Source organism: Nannobrachium achirus (assembly GCF_963921795.1).
Source record: "Nannobrachium achirus genome assembly, chromosome: 5".
Lineage (NCBI taxonomy): Eukaryota > Metazoa > Chordata > Actinopteri > Myctophiformes > Myctophidae > Nannobrachium > Nannobrachium achirus.
In genome coordinates, this window is record NC_137814.1 from 59,644,469 (window position 1) to 59,665,614 (window position 21,146).

Genomic DNA, 21,146 nt, shown 5'->3' on the forward strand with positions numbered 1-21,146 from the left:
TCAACGTTGTATGAACGTCTTCTCGCGGACGTCCTATTTTGACGTTTAGGGAGGGTCAGCCTTGTCCGTCGTATGGACGTCGTTTCAAAGTCTTTCTGCAACGCAGCTCAGGCGCAGCAGCACTCAGGGTTTGACTGGGACGTCGTATGGACGTCGTATGAACGTCCGTTGGTTGTGAACTTGTGTGCCCCCTAGTGGGCAGAGAGGTCTGTTGAAAAGGCTTTAACCTGCAATGTTGAATTAAGGCTATTTGATTCAAAATAGTTTTAGATGGATTTTCCCAAACTGTTGCCCAAGTAACTCATTAACACCAGGTATTCTAGATGTGATGCCAAAAAAATAAGGTGGACCTAATTACAGCCTACAGGTGACGACAAAATCCAGCCCTGATGATAAAATCAGTTATAGCCTACAGCAATTATAAAGAACCTATTTGATTTTGTATCTTATCTGTTTACAGTATAATCGTACCCTGACTGAGCTGGCAGTGTGTGCCCATGAGAGCAGTATGATTTAATGGTGATTGTTTTGCCAACTAGGCTACCCAAGTGAAATGCAATACTGGTTTAGTAAGCTTAAGCTACATCGATTTAGTGAGATATTTTATTCTGAGGTGTAGGCATATATGCCAGTGGTTCTCAAAGTGGGATGCGGGGACCCTGGCCTATAGGGGTTCCCCAGCAACATTTTTGTTAATACAGTATCGCCACAATCAACTTAACCAGTATATTTTATATCCTACGTGACGCACATTTTAATATAGGATAGCCTTTTTAGTTGCGTTAGTTTTGTTAGAAGCGCTGTAGTAAAATAGCCTACCGGTATATCATTTTTCCCAAAAAATAAACAATCTTTCAGAAATATAAAAAAAAACCGACTGAAAATAGCCATGCATGCACGCTCACAAGCAAGAACAAGCTGTGGGCTTAGAGATCGGCTATTCTCGCTGTTTTTGAACTAAGGCTGAAGTCGTAGTAGTAGTGTATTTTTGTAAGTATATATTTATCTTTAAATATAGTGGAGTGAAAGGCATACTCATAAAATACACTTTATGTACCAGGGCATACAAGCGGTGCGGGGAGCAGGGCAAGCCTTTCTTTGTGGTTGAGCGCGAGCGAGCAAGATTTAAAATGGATAACGGATCTGAACGGCAGTGGAGCGATGATTTTCCTCCGCTCCTTGGAGCGCCGACCCTCCTCCGCTCCAAGCCGATCCTGTTGGGGCCGCTTGAACCTCGCACAGACACCTGCACTGAAGAGTGCACAAGGCACCTCTGAGAGCACAGCAGTCAAAGAATTTGCAGTGCATGGCCCTCATCCTTCCTTGGTCAATATTTCTCTGTCATCCACTCAAAATGTTTATAAATACTGTGTCAGTTAAGTTTCATCACCAAAAAAGTAAACTTGGCGTCTAAAGATGGCCGTTGTAACATAGGTCATAGGATAGTGTCCATCAAGCCGAGGCTCGTGGCTCATGCAGGCAGTAGGCTCTTTGTGTTGGGATTGGGACCGCTCGTGCTGTGGCAAAGGAGAGACACGCAGCGCACATAGGCCTACTTTTATTTATTTTTATGTTTTGCGCAAATCAGGTTGAGGAGCGGAGTGGCGCGGTGGCCGACCAGAGCGATTAGCGAGCGGGAGGCAGCATTTCTACTCACTCCGCTCATATGCCCTGTTATGTACAGCAACAGCACCCAAGTAAATGAACATCCAGACTGTCTATCACTGAATACGGCTGGAATACAACCGACGATGAGACAAATTCACACGTACATTATTCTGCACAGTCCCTCATAATAAAGTTTAATAGTACACATGATAAGTTCCATCAGAGATAAACAGGGGAAACGATACACTTACAAACTAGACATCAACATTTATTTCCGGTACTACAAAGCTGTACCTTTAGGAAATTAATTAAAAAGTGTTGTAAGTGATATGTTTTGGTTAAAACAAAAGATTTTTGTTCAAATGTCAGCGCTCTATTGTGAAAGGTAAAATGGTAAATGGTGCATTTATAAAGGCGCTTTACATAGATTGTGCATTACATTCACACTCATTCATACACCGATGGCAGAGGACACCATGCAAGGCGCCAACCTGCTCACCGGGAGCAACCAGGGGTTCAGTGTCTTGCTCAAGGACTCTTCGACACCAACACTGGGGGGAGCCCGGGATCGAACTGGGAACCCTTCGTGTTTTAAGATGCCAAGACGGCAACTCAACCCCTGAGCCACTCTATAACCCGATAGAATTCATTGCTGCGGTGTGTTTATTCGGTAAGAGAGGTCTCCTCCCCTATCTCTTCAGCTCAGCAGTGACCAGCAAATGGCGTACGCTTTCAGGTCGTGATACAGATTTGATCCAATCGGGAGAGAGAACTCATACCAGATACAGGAAGTGATGAAACAAGCAAATGTGCAGGGAAAAAAGTTAACCCAACCTGAAAATGTATTTTCTGTTTACTGACGAGCTGGTGAAACATGGATACCCCTGTTAGTAACTGAAAAACACAACTCTGTAATAAGTATTAGAACATAGCTATTTAACGCTTATGATAACAAAACATATCACTTACACCCCTTTTGTTATGTGTCATAACTTATATTTACATCTTCCATTTGGTGGGTATATATTCAATACACATACAAAGACCCACCGTGAACGCAAAGTCGGTGCCTGTTAGGGCTGTCACAATTATTACATAATCGTCTAATCGTCATTATTTGACATAATCGCAAATATTTTGTCATAATCGTGAATGTTGAAAAATGTTCATACATTGACAAACATTTTCAGAAATAGTGGAAATAGCCGATCTACAAGCTCACAACGCGTCGCATCGCGACGCGTTGTGAGCTTGTAGATCGGCTATTTCCACTATCAATGTTATTTTTTAAGTAGAAAGTTGATAAATATGTCAGTAATTTCTTTGTATATTTAAGTTATGTGTCATATCTGTCATGTGCAACTTCAAAGCCTAAAAGCCAAACAGAAATGTAATTGTTAACGACAAATACACAATTAAATTGTTAATCGCAATTATTTGAGTGACAATTAATCGTCATGTAAAATGTCATATCGTGACAGCCCTAGTGCCTGTGCTCTAGCTACCCACTGATGGGTAAAGAGGGATGGGAATTGAACACCGGGATCATTTCTCATTTCTACAGTGTCGTACGAAAAATTGTCACATGCTGAGAATTTAGCATCGCGATTTATTTGAGCATGTTCAAATAAGCCCTTGGCGATATGATCGAAAACATACACCACAATATTTTTCAAACGATAGTTCACGCCCCAAAACCTTCTATCGAGACTTGAATTCATGAATATGTTTTTGTCCCATTCCTATGTCAAAAGTTTGAGGGAACTCTTTGTTTGTATATACATGTATGTAACAAATAAGGCTCTTTGTGTCTCCATTGGGAACAAAGCAGGCTATTTGTGTCTCCATAGGGAACCAAGGCTGCTCATCACATTATTGGAAAAATAAATTAGGGCTAAATAATTGTTAGTTAGGAACCAAATCGACTTTTGCAGTTCTGTAACTCTGAGAGCATACAAATGGAACCATAGGACCCTCTCAGGTTCCATTTGTACACTCTCAAAGTTAAATCTAACAATCAAGATGTCATACTAAATGGGGGTCCTCCTATTCATGTCGAACTGGGGGTCCTTGAAGTGAAAAGGGTTGTGAAAAACTGTCTGTGTTCAGGAGGGAAGCCGGGTGGGGAGGGCATTTTTTGTTGCTGCACCAGTGACACGTTTATATTGTTTCTGATTAATATTCAATTAAATTAAATTCCCCTGCTATTTCTTTGTTTGATCACTTCCATTTTCACTTGTTCCTGTATCCTGCATGAGTTCTTTCTTTCTGATTGGATAAATCCTGACTTAAAAAATGTATTTTCTGTTTACTAAAAAAGTGAAGAGACAGGGAGACCACGGTTACAGAACAGTCTACTGCAATAATTACTAAAGTACAAAAAGTGTAATAATTAGCTGCTAAAATATATATATATTATATGTATTGTTTTAAATACCGGTATCTTAAAAATCAATTTTGGTATGATGTTGAGCGTATACAGTACATCAACCATGACCTTTAATCATTGTTTACTTTCATACAGAAAAGATAATAAATAATAAATAAATACAGTACTTTCTAGTTTTTGTCTGAGAAATGTGTAAAATAATTGAGAAAAAAACAGAGAGAACGGTGTATCCAAGCCATAATTGAGAATCGTATTGAATTGTGAGTTCACATAGAACCTACAGTCTGTAGTATCAATACATTCTAAAAGGTGCTGCACACCCATTTATTTTGTTAAAATAAAAGTTAAATAGTATATTCTGAGTAACCTAATGGTATAGAGTGTTTGTTCAGTAACAGTAACATAGAGCTTCAACATAAGAAAATACCCTTTGTTTTAACCAAAAAAAATATCATGAACAGCACCTTTAATTTCGTGTCAATTCCCATCCCTCAATCTGGTCAAAGCTAGGGTTGGGATGTTTAGGATTTTTTTTACCATTCTGGTTCTGGTTAACGATTCCCTCTTAACCGGTTCCTTAACGGTTCCCTTTAACGTTGTCTATATTTGTACAAAATGGCCCCTTATATGTCTGTAACTGTGAGAGTGTAGGGTCCATTTGGTTCCATTTGAACACTCTCAAATGGAACTCTTCAGGGCTCTTTTGTGTTTCCGGTAACATTATTGTCCACTCATTTTGGAAGTCCGTGGCAAATATTTTTGGCAAACATGTCCACCACAATCCTCCAGGTTTCCCAGATCCCATTCCCAAACCCTAGCCAAAGCATTCCGGGCCCATATTCGAGCCAACACAACAACATCAGAAACGTAGAACTGGAAGAACGTTTTTTCAATCAAAACGTGCAAACACGGTGGCTAGCGTCACTGAAACGTCCCTGGAAGCTGCTGCTTGTCGCCCTCGTGCGAGCTGACATGCCGCCGCAGGTGGTTGGCCGAGATGAAGGTCTTGCCGCAGTGCGGGCACTTGAACTGCTTGCAGCCCGTGTGCACGCTCATGTGCACCTAGATAGACAGACAGACAGACAGACAGACAGACGTACGTTATTAATCCCGAAGGAAATTCGTTTCGTTCGACAGCTCCAATGCAGTACATTCACACAACTTATTAATAAAAAGAGCATGATGAACATATAAAAACAATGCAAGTATAGGAAGTCAATAATTAAAAGGAGAAAAATAAAACAAAAGGTTCAAGAAGGACACAGCTAAAACTAAAACTATTATATATTATATTATATTATATATTATATAAAAAAAAGGATTTAACCCATTCAGGCCTAGAATTATTGAACGCTTTAACCAGTGAAAAATAGCAGATATACAAGCTCACAGCGCGGCACCGAGTGCCGCGCTGTGAGCTTGTAGATCTGCTATTTTTGAAAAAGTCGTGAAAATATGTGCAAATCTTTGAATGTATGTCTTTTCAAAGCGAACGTTTGTAACTCAAATTTTGCTTCTGGGTGGTCCCTGGAACTAGATATTTTGAGATGGGGGTCCGTGGCCAAATAAATATCATTTTGGGGGTCCTTCACATGAAAAGGTTTGAGCACCACTGACATAGTAGTCTCTCAAGAACAGACTAACTGAGCTCCAGTTAAGTGAAAAGGACCTTTTCTTTGACGATGGCTGGCCAGATTGCTGACAGTTTTTCCAAAAATCTTAGAAGGATTCAAAAGACAATTATAGGATCGGGTCAAAATTCTAATTTTCACGATTTAAAAAAAATAGCAGATCTACAAGCTCGCAGCCGCGCTGTGAGCTTGTATATCTGCTATTTTTTTATATGTAAAGCATAAAATATTGAGTCATAATGTGTTCAGGCCTAAATGGGTTAATGGCCCTTGGGATGAAGGAGTTCCCATATCGGTCTGTATTACATGATAGGGATTTAATTTACCTTGAGCGAGCCCGACTGCGCGAAGCGCTTGCCGCAGTGCAGGCAGCCGTAGCGCTTCTCGCCGGTGTGAACGCTCTGGTGGCGCTTCAGGTTGCTGGAGTCGGAGAAGCGCTTGCCGCACAGCGCGCAGACAAAGGGCTTCTCCCCGGTGTGCACGCGCATGTGCGTCCGGAGGTTCTTCAGGCACGCCAGCGTCTTCCCGCAGAAGCTGCAGACGAACGTCCTGTTGCCGCCGCCCGCCGAGTCCGAGGAGGAGTCTCCGCCGCCGCGGCCGTAGCCGCCCGCCGCCAGGCCGTTGGCGAAGTCGACGTCCTGGGGCGGCGAGGCCCAGTCCTCCCCGCCGCCTCGCAGTACGAAGGGGTTGGACACCACGGTCGGCAGGTCTTTCCGAGACTGAGGTTCCGACGACGACTGCGTCCCGTTCCCCTGGGGGCGCTCGGCCACGCCGCGGGTCACCTCGCCGAGGACGTACGGGAAGCCGGTCCCTGTGTTCGGAAAGGCAGGGTTAATATAGTTAACTTAAAGGAGCTATAGTCGACTTTTTGTCAGGCTGACACTTTGTTTACATTCTAGTCCAGTGGTTCTCAACCTTTTTACACCAAGTACCGCCTCAGAAAATATCTCTTTCTCCAAGTACCACCATAACAACTGATGTTAAAATACAGGTTCGTAGACCTATCCCATCCTGTTCAGCTATGCACAATTAACACAGGAGGCCAATTTATTCCTTGTTTTTGTTGCATCCCTAAGCCAATAATTTGATGACCAGGACATCGGCCAGATTTAGCTACTACATTTGTGAACTTCTCGGATGATTGACTAAACGGATGATATTTCTAATGTGACCAATTCTCAAATCCTAATAACGTCTAGGTGTGCTGACATGCTCAATTCAGCTTATTTCAACCAATTGCTTGTCAGAAGAACTACCTGTAGTATAATATACATATTTCACTCAACTTATGACTTTTTTTCTTATTTTTGGGAAACTCCTGAGTACCACCAGAGGGGGGCCCATGTACCACCAGTGGTACACGTACCACAGTTTGAGAACCACTGTTCTAGTCTATTCTTTGATAGTGTTAGACTAGGATGTAAACAAAGTGTCAGCCTGACAATGGCCAAAATGATTATTTTATCATTATTTTACGTTTTTGTGGTCATTTTTGAATAGAAACACATATATGAAGCTTATTTTTTTATAAAATCGAAACATTATTTTTATTTTAGCATCCCTTTTTCAAGACAAAAGTAGACTAGCTCCTTTAAACAAACTAGACCAGGTCACCTGGTCGTGCCAGACCCGCAATGAAAACTAGTATGGCACTGAACTAACACATGAACACACAGGATTTTATAGTCTCAGCAACAAAGCGTAGTGAGCTTGTAGATCGGCTGTTTTCACTAGTATGGCACTGAACTAACACATGAACACACAGGATTGTATAGGCTGAGCAGCTGGAAATGTTTGTGAGCTTGTAGATGGGCTGAGGAATTTATAGTGTCAGCAGCTCGTCAGCCAACTCAACTCAGCTGGTCCTGTACAGGTGACGGCACTCAAGGCAATCAGCCCAGCAAGGGAAGGGAGGGGCAGATGAGCAGGCACACTGAGAAAAAAAGGGACAGGCACACTGAGGAAAAGAGGGACCGACCGACAGACCGACCGACAAAGCCTTATGTAGGCCGACCCCCTGGGTCTGGCAACAAAATAACTATGACTAGAGGGGGGAGATTTCAATGTTATGACCACCTCTTCCTGCCCTGTGGTTTTAAACACTGTGTTGATCATTTTCTTTTAACACTTGTGATGCCACAAACGTCCAGGAATGTGATAAGGATGACCACGGTGCAAAGTCTGCAAACTAACCAAGACTAACTATAATCAAGTCCTTAATTTTAGTCTTTGTGAATATCCACTATTTTCCTTCCAAAATAAGGTAGTGAAAAGAGCAGATCTATGAGCCTAGAACACGTCGCGAAGCACAGCATAGTAAGCTTGTAGATCTGCTATTTTCTTAATTATTTTGGGGAAAATGTCGTGTGTCATGAAACAATGAAACGCTGAAACTAACACTAAAACAAACTAAACTAAGACTAACTTCTAAAAAACTAGGCCCTCACACAAAAACATGCAGTAGTCCAGGTTTCTATACTACCTCCCCCTAGCCAGCCGGGTGCTCCCCAATGTCCCCTGGCGCGGCAGGGGGAGAGCGGAAACCAGGACTACAGGTTAGGTAGGTTCTATCATTTTTGTTCCTTTACATATCTACTGCATAGTACTGTGTTCTATTCGTCTGTCATTCAATGTTATATGAGATACTTTAATGGTTTCCTGTGGAAATAAGCTCAGTCTTTTCATGGATCTCCTTTTAGTAGACCTTGAACCAGTGAACTGTACCGTCATGAAACTGTACCTTTTCCTATGCAAACTTCTAATAAAGTCTTCAATCAATCAATCAAACCGGGTGAGAAAAATGGGTTGCAAAAAACGTGGGATAAAAAACATTTAAAAAAAAAAAACTTCTAAAAAACTAACTAAACTAGCAAAGCCAAATCAAAACGGGGGGAAAAAATAAACTACAGAGACATTTAAAACTACAACAACCTTGGTCGGAGGCAGAGGGAACGCCGGCGGCATTGATGGAGTAGGAGCAGCCGGGGTCGTCCGCCGCCGAGGGGTTCTGGGCGTTCCGGGCGATGGGAGGAGCTTCGTACATCATGCAGTCGAAGTCGGAGGGTTCGGCCAGCGCTGGAACGGCCCCGCTGCCGCCGCAGCTGCTGATGGAGTGGTTGAGGTTTTTACCCAGAGGCTGCGGGGGGGTGGGGCTGGTGCCGCTCCCCCACAAACACGCCCTGCCGCCGCCGGCGCCATCCTCATGATCTTCTGTCACTTCCTGTTTGGTGGTCACTGGGGGCGGGGCTTCGGGGTCGCCCCCCAGACGCCCGTCTGCGGTGGCGCGGTGGAAGTCTTCTGAGGAACGGGGGGAAAAGAAAAGAAAATGTTGCACTGATGTCTGGAGTCAACATTAAAAGTAGTCAGAGTTATGTACAGTTTATATCAGTATTTCTCAAACTTTCACATTTCAAGGTCTCCCCTTGGCTTCTGCTTTGGCAATGTAAATGTATGTTCTCTCATGCCAATAAAGCCCTTTGAATTGAATTGTGTAAGAAACGTACTGTCTTGCTTGGTGTCGGTCCAGACCTGTTCATCAGCCTTCTCCACCTTAATGACCGGAGTCTTAACCTTCACCAGCTCACCTGCTGTAGACTGACACACACACACACACACACACACACACACACACACACACACACACACACACACACACACACACACACACACACACACACACACACACACACACACACACACACACACACACACACACACACACACACACACACACACAGAGAGAGACAGACAACTTGAAATATAAAATATTGTAAAGAATAAGCAGGCCTTCTGGTTCTGGATATATCCATCTTTGACTTAGTCCGGGGCCTTATGTAGATAAAATGGCAATTTCGTGCTAATCAGTCTAAAAGTGCCACGTTTTGCCCAGATGTAGCCCAGGGCATGCTCTAATGATTTAGCTAGGGCGCCCAAGCCGGCGACATTCGGGGTATCCAATATGGCCACCACCTATAAAGGGTTTTGGCCTTATCTTTTGAATCATATGAGCTACAAATTAAAATTTGGCCTCTATTTCAAGTTTATTGACCATTGCAAACATGTTGGAATACTTAGTACTTAGTATTATAACCTAACTTGTAACACTTTTTTGCAAACTTGGTGTCTATTTCGTTTTTGACCATTTGACACACATTGTAATGCTCAGATTTATGATTTCATCTATCTAGTTAGCCTAGACAATCTAGTTAGCCTAACCCTAACACAAATAAAAAAATCCTCCCCCTCCGTGTTTTTGCAAATATCTGTAAATATTTGTTTTATCTTAGTTTGTAAACGATACAATCTATCATTCTTTACACATTATTGCTGTACCCAATTAAATTGTATCCATGAATTGAGCTCAAAGGAAGTGTCTCATAAATAAGCTTGCTTAATGACTAAACCTATATTCTGAAATGTACCAGCCCGGCCAGCCAGCCTCATACTGTGCATTCTCGTTCCTTCCCACAATATATCATACTGTTGGAAGGAGGAATGAGTGGACGCAGTATGAGGGATGGCCCGCCAGGCTAGTAATGTACTGCCATGTACTTTTTGTATGCAAACTGTTAATAAACTACCCAACCAATCAATGTTTTTGGCATCTCCAAATTTAATCAAGACAAATGCCTCAACTTCAAGTTCACTTTAACCCATTTAAAACGGGTACACATTTTGTGTTTCATTATTTTATGCTTTAACTATTGGAAAATAGCAGATATACAAGCTCACAGCGCGGAACCGAGTGCCACGCTGCGAGCTTGTAGATCTGCTATTTTTGAAAAAAAGTGAAAATTTGAATTTTGACCCAATTCTATAAGTGTCTTTTGAATCCTTCTAAGGTTTTTTGAAAAACCCGTGTTTCTATGTCAGCAATCTGGCCAGCCATCATCAAAGAAAAGGTCCTTTTCACTTAACTGGAGCTCAGTTAGTCTGTTCTTGAGAGACTACTGTCAGTGGTTCTCAAACCTTTTCATGTGAAGGACCCCAAAATGATATTTATTTGGCCACAGACCCCCATCTCAAAATATCTAGTTCCAGGGACCACCCAGAAGCAAAATTTGAGTTACAAACATTCGCTTTGAAAATACATATATTCAAAGATTTGCACACATTTTCACGACTTTTTCAAAAATAGCAGATCTACAAGCTCGCAGCGCGGCACTCGGTGCCGCGCTGTGAGCTTGTATATCTGCTATTTTTCACTGGTTAAAGCAGTCAATAATTCTAGGCCTAAATGGGTTAAGTATAAAAGAGTGGGTGAACATTGTGGGTAAACATTTTGTATTGTAAACATTTGTACATTAATACATTGTGTAAAGACTTATGAACTACCCAGAGACAGTGTTTCTGTATCTTGTGAACAATATATTTCTAGTCTGGCAAGAACTCTTGTAATTGGTGATTGTGTGTTATTTTTTTACCGCAGTGCGTTAATGTTACTATAAATCAATCAAGCCACCTGACATCTTGCCAACACAACACTTTATACCAAGGGTCTTCAACAGGGGGTCCAGGACCCCTAGGGGGTCCTCAGAGTTACTACAGGGGGTCCACCAAATCTTTGAGTGATAGAAACTTTTTTCTTCTTTTTTAGATTAACCATTTGTCCATATTCTAATCTAGATTTAGCCAAAAATAGCCGATCTACAAGCTCACAACGACTCGCAGCGCGAGGCGTTGTGAGCTTGTAGATCGCCTATTTTCGGCCAAGAGGTTTGATGTAGAGGGGGAAAAGAGCAGACTAAGTACAGAGTGAAAGGTTAAGTTTATTAAGTATTGACAGTTCAAGTTGTTAAATATCTGAAAACACAAATTGACATGAATCCAAAATACACTGATGATTGTGCTGTCAAACAACAAAACTATGGAATCTCTATGAAGGTTGTGGGGGTCCCTGCTTCATCGCTCTCTCAACGAAGGGGTCCTTGGCCTGAAAGCGTTGAAGACCCCTGCTTTATACTATTCCCACAGGGGTGGGGACATGGGTGGAGATTCCTTCGTGTTAACGTCAGGGTGCTTCCTTCTCAGGTGTGTCCTTAAGTTGCGTCTGTCAAGAGAAAGCCCACAGTGGTCACACATGACCTTGACCTTCTGCTTCAGCTTCTTTCGCACACGAGCATGGGTCGGAGGCACGAGTGGAGGAGCAGCCACGGTGAGAGACGTGGGTGGAGATTCCTTTGCGTTGAATGGGTGCCTCCTTGTTAGGTGTGCCCTTAAGTTGCGTCTATCAAGACAAAGTCCACAGAGGTCACACTCCACAGGCTGCTTCTTCTTCTTTTGCACACGAGGCACGGGTGGAGCTGAAGCCGCGGTGGGAGCACGGGGTGGAGACATGGGTGGAGATTCCATCGTGTTGTCAGGGTGCCTCCTTGTCAGGTGTGCCCTTAAGTTGCGTCTGTTAAGGGAAAGTCCACAAAGGTCACACGTGACCAACTGCTTCTTTCTAACACGAGCGTCGGTCGGAGGCACGGGTGGAGCAGGAGCCACGTTGGGATCATGAGGTGGAGGCACGGGTGGAGGTGTAGTCACGCTGGGATCATGGGGTGGAGACAATGGTGGAGCTGCAGCCACGTTGGCTTGGGAATGGGTGATATGCTGCAGACACAAACGTATCAAAATAGAAAGACAGTCAATCATTACATGGTGGCTCAACTAACATCAGAAGGAGAAGACACTTTATTAAACCCACTGGTTCAAAAACACACACAAAGAAAAAAAAAAAAAACATTTCTCTCACTCACACACACATGCGCGCGCACACACACACCCTTTACAAAAAACAGCAGTGATGGACTGTAACTATGTATATATAGTAGGCTATTGTGATAAACTGAAGGATTAAGTGTTTCTTTTCATGCATGATTTTGACAGGACAGCAATGCTATACATATGATATGATGCATTACTGTAGATTAAATTATACAACAGTATATCAAGTAGTTACAATGAGCTAAAATTACAACATACAGATCAATCTCAGAAAATTTGAATATTTTGTAAAAGTAAATATTCTTGACACATTAATATATTTCTTGAAACTTTCATATATTCTAGATACATTGCACAAGCACATTCAGTGAATTATTCTAACTTTTTTTTTCTTCAAATTTAGATTTTTTTACGGCATACAGCTCATGAATATCAAAAATCCATATTTCAAAATATTACAATATTACATGAGACCATTCAAAACAAGGATTTATAATAGAGAAATGTCAACCTTCTGAAGTGAGAGTTGCTTGAAGTCCAGTGGGAAGTTTCCGAAGTCAGTTATGATTTGGGGTGCTAAAAAGCAACTTTGATTTTCTTGCCTTAAAAATTGCCATAAATAATGTATGGTTCCTGTCGCTAGTTTAAAGTCTCGTTTCAATCACCATGATATGCATTTTGTGAAAATATATTCCTATTAATTTTATAATTGATGTTAAAGCAGGGTGTGCTATAGGAGGGGTGTGGCTATCTTGTGATGATTCTGATCCAATGCTTCTTCTTTGTGTGCTTTATTTTCGGCAAGCTCAAGACAATGTATCCAAGTATCCCTGCGGTTGCAGGTGACCGTTGGCAGCCAATAGCATTCCCTGGGTTCCATTAATACAATGATGGCAACACCCATACACCGAGGGCAGAAAAAGCTTAATTTTTCCACAAAAAAAAAGACTTGAGCCCATCTTTCAGGTGCTACTACAGCATGTGCCATTCTCCTCCCGTTGCGGCTGCAAGAAGCCACCACGTAGTGGGCGCTGCAAGTGTTGTAAAGCAGAGTCCTCATTAAGTGGATGTGAAGTTGCCTGCACCAACAAGGTTTCAGACGACAACACAGAACATCCCTACCCACCAGAAAAAAACCCAGACGTGTAAATTATGCACGTAAATATACCACCTAGACTTAATTTTTGTTTTTGTGCAGTATAGAACAGTGTTTCTCAACCACTGTGCCTAGGGACCTTTGGTGTGCCCCTGAGAAGGGTCAAGTGTGCCCCTTGAAACTGCTTGAAAGCCAGTATTGTATTTATCATTTTAAAAATGATTTAAACCAGTGAAAACAGCCGATCTACAAGCACACAACGCCTCGCACCAGATCTGCTGTTTTCACTACTGTTGTGCGACAGCCTTGTATGATGAAGCAGGGCTTTACTTTGCAAAGAAACATACAAATTTGAAACTTGGAGATTTCTTCCCGACAGTGACAATATTTACACCCCCATTATGTTGGTGTGCCCATGGATTCTTGGGACATGAAAAGGGTGCCCATGCAGAAAAAAGGTTGAGAAACACTGGTATAAAGCATTACAATTTGTGTTTATATCTTTCATATAAAAACTCTACTGCCTACAGTATCAAGAGCAATGTGTTTTACTCCATTATTATGTTGTTTCAATAAAGCCATATGTGTGAGATACATAGGTTAAACTTTTTAGGTTGTTCCTACTTCTCTGCAGTCAATCTGGGTGAAAATGTATGTTTAATAGGTTATGTGGGATAGTGGTCATATTGATAATAAGCTAATTAGAGTGCTCTAGATAGATCTAATCATAAATCTGAGCATTGCAATGTGCGTCAAATGCTCAAAAACAAAATAGACACCAAGTTTGCCAAAAGTGTCACAAGTTAGGTTATAAGTATAACACTTATATATAAGCTTCGATCCCCAGCTGGAGTTATACTTCGCAGTGTAGCGGGCCGTGTTTTGAAAATAGCTTACCAACGCAACTGCTATTTTCCGCGCACGGCCCTGTCCTACGACAAAGTATAATATACATTTAGTGACTGTGTGAACGTCATAAAATGAACAGAGAAGACACAAGTCTTTCTACTGCCATGCACTCGTCTCATTGACCAAAACCTGTTCATAGAAGGAATAATGAAGCTAGGTAGAGGGTTCAAGTAGTGAGCACAGACCTTTCTTGGAGCCACATCTTCCACCACAACAACAGTGGACCCCACAACCTCACACCTGGAGGTGGGCACGAGGGCAGTCACCCTGGGCAAGGGCACCTCACCTGAAATTCATTCAGAACACACAACACTAAATAATAGCACACTGATCACACTGTAATAATACATTTCCAGATACACAGGGCTGTGATTTTCCCATCAGAGTTGAGGCATTACATTTTGTTTGACTCAGTTCCACAGATAAATATTGTGAACTACAAGCTCACAACGCCTCCAGTGCATTACATTTTGTATAACATGGTTCTATTGTGAAACAAGCAGATCTACATGCGAGCATGTAGATCTGCTATTTTCACAATTTCTGCCTCTATATTTGACAGTTTGACAAATGTTGAATTTGTCATTTTTAGAGGTATTAAAAAGTCCTTAAATTGTCACTTTAGAAATGTTCAGACACCCTCTATACACTTAAACGTTATGTTGGTTTGTTTACTCTTGAGTGAGAAAACAAAGTTGCAAATTAGGTTAATCATCTTGGGACCCCCCAAAATAACTTGGAGACCCCACTGTGGGTCTCGATCCACAGTTTGGGAACCCCTGCCCTACCGTACCGTGCGTCCTCCTCAGCTCCCCGGCGGCGGCCAGGTGGGAGGAGGCTCTGGCAGAAGCGCGGCCGCTGGCGAAGCCCCCGCTGCCGTGGTGGTGGTGGTGGTGGCCGTGGGCCTGGCGCAGGGCGGAGGCCCGCGCCACCTTCAGCTCCATGAGGCGCAGCTTCCGCCGCAGCGCCTCGTTCTCCTTCTGGCCGCGGGAGATCTCCACGTGCAGCACGGCGTAGCCGCTGTCCACCAGCTCGCAGATCTCTGCCACCGCCGCGTTGGCCAGCACCTGCAACGTATGGCCACCAGGGGGGCATGGATTAACCCAAGGGTCTCCAACTCGTTTTTCTCCTTTTTTTTATATTAATCATTTGAACCCTATAGCGTCTATATTCTGAGAACTTTTGCCAAAAATAGCAGATCTACAAGCCCACAGCGCCGCACACCGCGAGGCGTTGTGGGCTTGTAGATCTGCTATTTTTGAAGATCTGCTATTTTTGGCAAAGAGCTAGCTTTGGTGTAGGGGGGGAAAAGAGCAGACTAAGTACAGAGTGAAAGGTCAAGTTTATTAAGTATTGACGGTTCAAGTGGTTAAATGGTTAAATTGACATGAATCCAAAATACACTGATGATCGTGCTGTCAAAAAATGAAACTACCCGTATTTTCCGGACTATATGGCGCACTTAAAAGCCTTTAATTTTCTCAAAAAACTACAGTGCGCCTTATAGTCCAGTGCGCCTTATATATGGATCATTCATTGACATTGACATTCCCTTTAGCACAGCTCCATCTGTTGGATGCATAGCGTCTATTATGTGCGCCTTATAGTCCGGTGCGCCTTATTTATGAAAACAGTTCGAAAATAGACCATTCATTGACAGTGCGCCTTATAGTCTGGTGCGCCTTATAGTCCGGAAAATACTGTATATGGAATCTGGGTTGTGGGGGTCCCTGCTTCATCTCCCTCTCAACTAAAGGGTCCTTGGCCTGAAAACATGGAAGACCCCTGGATTAAAACAGGGTTTTTCAAAGTGGGTGCTGTGGCACGCAGGGTGTAAAACGGACATGACTTTGTAAAACGGACATGAGTTGCACTGTACTTGGTGCGTTCTTTTTGAGGCTACACCAAATCTCTATTTGCGAAAAATAGCAGATCTAACAACGTGACAGTTTACTATGAAAACTGGCAGCTCCTGTCCGCCAGTCCGTCCGTCCGTAATGTCTATAGCTGACCTGTTCTGACATCACATTGACTGTCACGCTCTGAGTCTGACATCAATGTTATGTCATACTCGACCAGCTAGGCAGACGATTGCGACCGTAGGGAGCAGTGAGTATCAAAACCTCAGCCTCATGTCACACTCCATACATGGCCGTCCTTGTCCCTTTTATGCCCATATACGGAGATCCCTGATCATCCCTGTCATCAATATTAAGCACATATCTGGGAATGCCCATATATAGACATATTGGGTCAGTCTCATGTTTCAATCTGTCCTATAACGGAAACAGACATTCTCCAAAATGTTCCTTGTGACTTACGGTATCTTGGGGGAAATATTTACGACATACCATAATATGACATCGAATTATTAAGTCTGTTGTCTGTCTGCATGCTGACATCACTGAAACAGAGTCGCCACCATGTTAACAATGGAACAATGCCCACATGATTTGGAGATGACTGACATCACTGATATTGAACAGTGACCACATTTGGAGATGACTGACATCACTGACTGACAATATGGAACACCAAATATGTCCCTAAACGGATGAAACAGTGCCCAAATCTGGAGATAACTGACACATCACTTATACGTCTTAAATCCTACTATCCTACGAGCTGATACATTCACCTCAGTCAATACACATAAAGAAACAATATAATACAGGGGTGGCATGGATGAGAAAGTTGTTTACGGGGTCGGGGTGCCCTGAGCCAGAACCACTCGATTAAAAGCAACAATACAATCTCACGACGGAAATGTTCGTGTGACACAACTCCTAATCTCAAGAAATCACAGATTTCTGTTTATCCAAAATAGAAACAAACAAAATAATTTGGAAAATGCTCTGTAATAAAGTAAAACACACATGATTTGACAAGAAGTTCAAATGTCATTGTCAATGCAGGTCTCTCATAATGACAGGCTTGTCAACTCTCCTGGATTTCCCAGGAGTCTCCTGGATTTTGAACCCCTCTCCTGGGAGTCTCCTGGATTGGCAAATCTCCTGGATTTCTCCTGGATTTGGTATCAAACTCCCAAAATTCACCAAAACACAGGAAATTGCATCTACTATATACATTTTTTTCTGGGGGAGGACCCCCAGACCCCCCGCTTTAGGGGTGGGGCAATGAATGCAAGAAAGATCAGACACATAATCACTTAAGTTATGACTTAAAAATTAGAAGTCATCATTAAAGATGTCCTTTGGTTCAGTCATCAATACATGCGTATAAAACATGCACAAAATTCACCAGAACACAGGAAATTACATCTACTATAGGCATGTTTTCACTACAGTTCCGGAATTTTTCCTGCAAAATAATTAGCATAATCATTTTCAACTTGCCGGGAGTTTTGTTTTTTGGGTGTTTTCACATGAGCAAAAATGCTGGCATCGCCATAAAATACATCGTTTTCACTACTAAACCATCACGGAATGAAAATCCGTGTTGCCAGACTTTGCGAGAGAAATAAGCAACCAGGTGTACGAAAATAAGCCCCAAAAAGTGATATTATCTAGGCCACAAAAGCAATTTAAAACTATAAGCATCGCCACATCAGCTACTTGACAATTACCGATCTAAAAGATCACAACAAATAAAAAGCAGACAGAAACGATCAATACATACAAGCAACTTTACGGAAATCAAGACCATAGTCGCTTATAATTAGCAAACATGGCAACCAGTGCTTACCACACCGTCTGCGTCTGGACGCTTGGTCGCTTGCTAAAGCAGCAGCGAGTCACGTCTGTTCGTCTCTCCTTTTCTCTCTCACCAATGGATTTAACAAGTTACAAGAAATATTCTTCATGAAACAACACATGTGAACCTTATGTGTGTCACATAAGGTTCAGAAAGGATCGCTTATGCAACGTGTTGCACATGTGGGATTGTGGGCTTGTTTTTTATTTCTTCACGCGTCACCGATGGATGCTGGTCATCCACTCGCTCGCTGCTCAGTAAAACACTTTACGACGAGAAACTATTAACTAATGATGCCGCTCTTTGAGTTGGTAGCTTCCAACTTTCATCACAGCATAGGCCAAATGAGCGCATTGTGTCTCACTCAGACAAAAAATAGGCTATAGCACCGTAAAAAAAGTTGGTAAAGATTCCAGCTTTTATCACATTACGAGCGCATCGCGCTCCTGTCTCCAGAGCGGACTTGTATCAAAACCCACACAGCTTAATTACAAATAGGCTATAGAATAATTTTGAACCATGCATTGATCTAGCATTAAGCTTGCATTTCTCGACGTCTGTCTTCTGTGTTTGGCTGGCTTACATAACATTCGAATGCAATATGGATTCTGAAGCTTTCAATCCCAATTACAATGCTTTAACTGTTAATATTGGCTCCTTGCGTGCACCTGCTTGTCCGAAAAAAGTAAAAATCACGGTATGCCGTTTTCACTGTGGGGATATTTCTATTCTGCCGGGACTTTAGGCAAAAATTACTAGGTATTTTCCCGTCACGTTTGGGACACCAAAACTCACGGAAGACAAAATAAGTGGCCGTTTTCACATGGCGTGAATTTCAAAATTGCCGTCATTTTGGAAAAAACTTCCAGAAGTTTGACTCAGTGAAAACGGGGCTTATGTTACATTTTTTCGGGGGGAGGACCCCCAGACCCCCCGCTTTAGGGTTGGGGGCAATGCATGCAAGAAAGATCATTATTATTCACCTACATTTGGCATTTTAAGGCTGAAATTGTACCAGTGCTAGTAAAGCAAGCCTGATAAAAGTATCAAACATGCACAAAATTCAACAGAACCCAGGAAAATATATATATCTGTTAAGAGGTTTTGGGGAGAGGACCCCCAGACCCCGGTAGGGGAGTTCCGCGCACCCCCCAAAAAAATAATCTCCTGGATTCTGACTGTCCAATGTTGACAACCCTGCATAATGATGTAACATGCATGTTCAAATTATTTCAGAGGACCATTTTCTCCAAACTCTTTGTTTACATTTTGGGGGGAATAAATAAATGCCATTTAACACTGAGGAGCCACCACAGTGATTAGCTGCTGATTGATTGATTGACTGAATTAATACTTGATTAGCTGAAATACACTAAGCCTACAGTTCAAATACAAAGTCTACCAAGAGGTTTAAACCCATGAAAGCACTATGGCTTGTTTACATTGGGGTCATTTGTACTCAATTCATTGTTCACACACACGCACACACACACACACACACACACACACACACACACACACCCCTTTTGTCCATTCTTCCAAATCGTCCCGCATGTAATGTAATGCATATTTGCATTTAATGCAATCAGGTGATAGTTAGCAGTTATAGGTCTGCCTAATTAATAATAATAAGGTAAATAATAATAATCCCAACAGGCCTTACCTCCATGATGGAGGCGAGCTGCGTGTGGAACGCGACGGCCCCGGACATTGTTGTGTGTGTGCGTTCGTGCGTGTCCTGCGTGTATATAGACACACTAGCAGACTCTATCCTCTTCAGAAGAACACCTCTGTTTATTTATAAAGGCTTCCAGACGGCTTTAAAAGTCAGTGTTATTATGGAGATAGCAGTAACATCTGTCTTCTTTCCCCCGGTACCGTTCTGTAAACACTGCAGGACCAACCCGGAAGTGTTGGAGGAAACCATAGAGGAAACGTCACCACAGCGTTTCCGTTTTTGCAAAAATAGAGTCCGTAGGACACGGCGGTAAATACATTAAAATCCGCGGCTTGTGATTGGCTGGAGCGGAGGCAAAACAAGCGCTCCTCCCGCAAGCGTCTCCTACGGATTCCAACATAGCATCCGGTGCCCTCGCGTGTGTATCTATTCTGCATCTAGCTTAAGGCACGAAGACCCAAATGCACATTTAACATTTTTAACTCAAATCTTGAGTTAAAAAGAGGCTTTTTTGGAGGCTGGAACAAAGTATTTTGGGATGGGGATCCGTGGACCAAATATAGGCCTAAATCATTTTGGGGGTCCTTGACATGACAAATTAAGTTTGAGAACCACTGATATAGGCAGATTATTTTATGTCTTATAACAGTTTTCTGAAAATACGTAGTAGGCCTAGGCCTATGTTCAATGGTTCTCAAACTGTCTGTGTCATGTTTAGGGTGAATTGAGACAACACGTTGATGTTGTGATTTGACACTTTAATACAATTTAATTGAATTGAAATTTACATTTTGAAGGTTCTGTCAATTCATTTGTTTAAAATAAACATTAAACACGAGAAAATTATCAGCATCAGTGAATGTTTAACATGACACCATATCAAACCCAGAAAATGATGAATAGCATACTTCATAACAAGTCAAGACAACATTGTACCAAATAGTACAGTTCTGAGAGCCCCGGTACATTGTATGAAGACAAGAAGAGAACACAATAGTAAAACACAAACTAAAAACACACAAGAACACAAGGTAGCCAGATAAGTCGCTCTCTTTCAAAGTTGCCCCCAAACTTGTTTCCCAACGGCCAACGGGTCTGTGGCCTTAAGCTAGATGCAGAATAGACTAAAATCAAATATTTGCTTCTGGGGGTCCCTGGAACAAAATATTTTGTGATGGGGGTCCGTAACCAAATGCATATCATTCTGGGGGTCCTTCACATGACAAAGTTTGAGAAACACTGATGGCAACATAAGTTTTTTTCCGAAAATTGTTATGATTTAGAAGACATTTGTAGAATGTGCCTATCAGTGGTTAAGGACCCCCAAAATGTGTTTTTGGCCGTGGACCCCCATCTCAAAATATTTTGTTCCACGGATGGACCCCTATTGCAAACATTTTTGTTCCAGGG

General features: G+C 42.3%; 1 protein-coding gene across 1 annotated transcript; it reads right to left on the reverse strand.

Annotated features, from left to right (window-relative positions):
• Positions 1–3,536: 3,536 nt before the first annotated feature.
• On the reverse strand, positions 3,537–19,920 carry LOC308285523 (uncharacterized protein). The gene is made up of 7 exons (XM_080726305.1): positions 19,722–19,920; positions 15,138–15,411; positions 14,530–14,630; positions 9,132–9,222; positions 8,560–8,925; positions 5,955–6,439; positions 3,537–5,059 (listed from the first exon to the last, which is right to left on the reverse strand). The coding sequence occupies exons 1-7, from the start codon at positions 19,767–19,769 to the stop codon at positions 4,919–4,921; spliced, it is 1,506 nt and encodes a 501-aa protein (XP_080582431.1). The 5' UTR covers positions 19,770–19,920; the 3' UTR covers positions 3,537–4,918.
• Between the last annotated feature and the right edge of the window lie 1,226 nt (positions 19,921–21,146).

Coding starts and splice junctions, on each gene's coding strand:
- LOC308285523 (XM_080726305.1), bottom strand. CDS start 19,769: ATGTCCGGGGCCGTCGCGTTCCACACGCAGCTCGCCTCCATCATGGAG. Junction 8,926..9,131: donor GACCGACACCAAGCAAGACA/GTACGTTTCTTA, acceptor CCCGTTCCTCAG/AAGACTTCCACCGCGCCACC. Junction 5,060..5,954: donor CGCAGTCGGGCTCGCTCAAG/GTAAATTAAATC, acceptor CTGTCTATCTAG/GTGCACATGAGCGTGCACAC.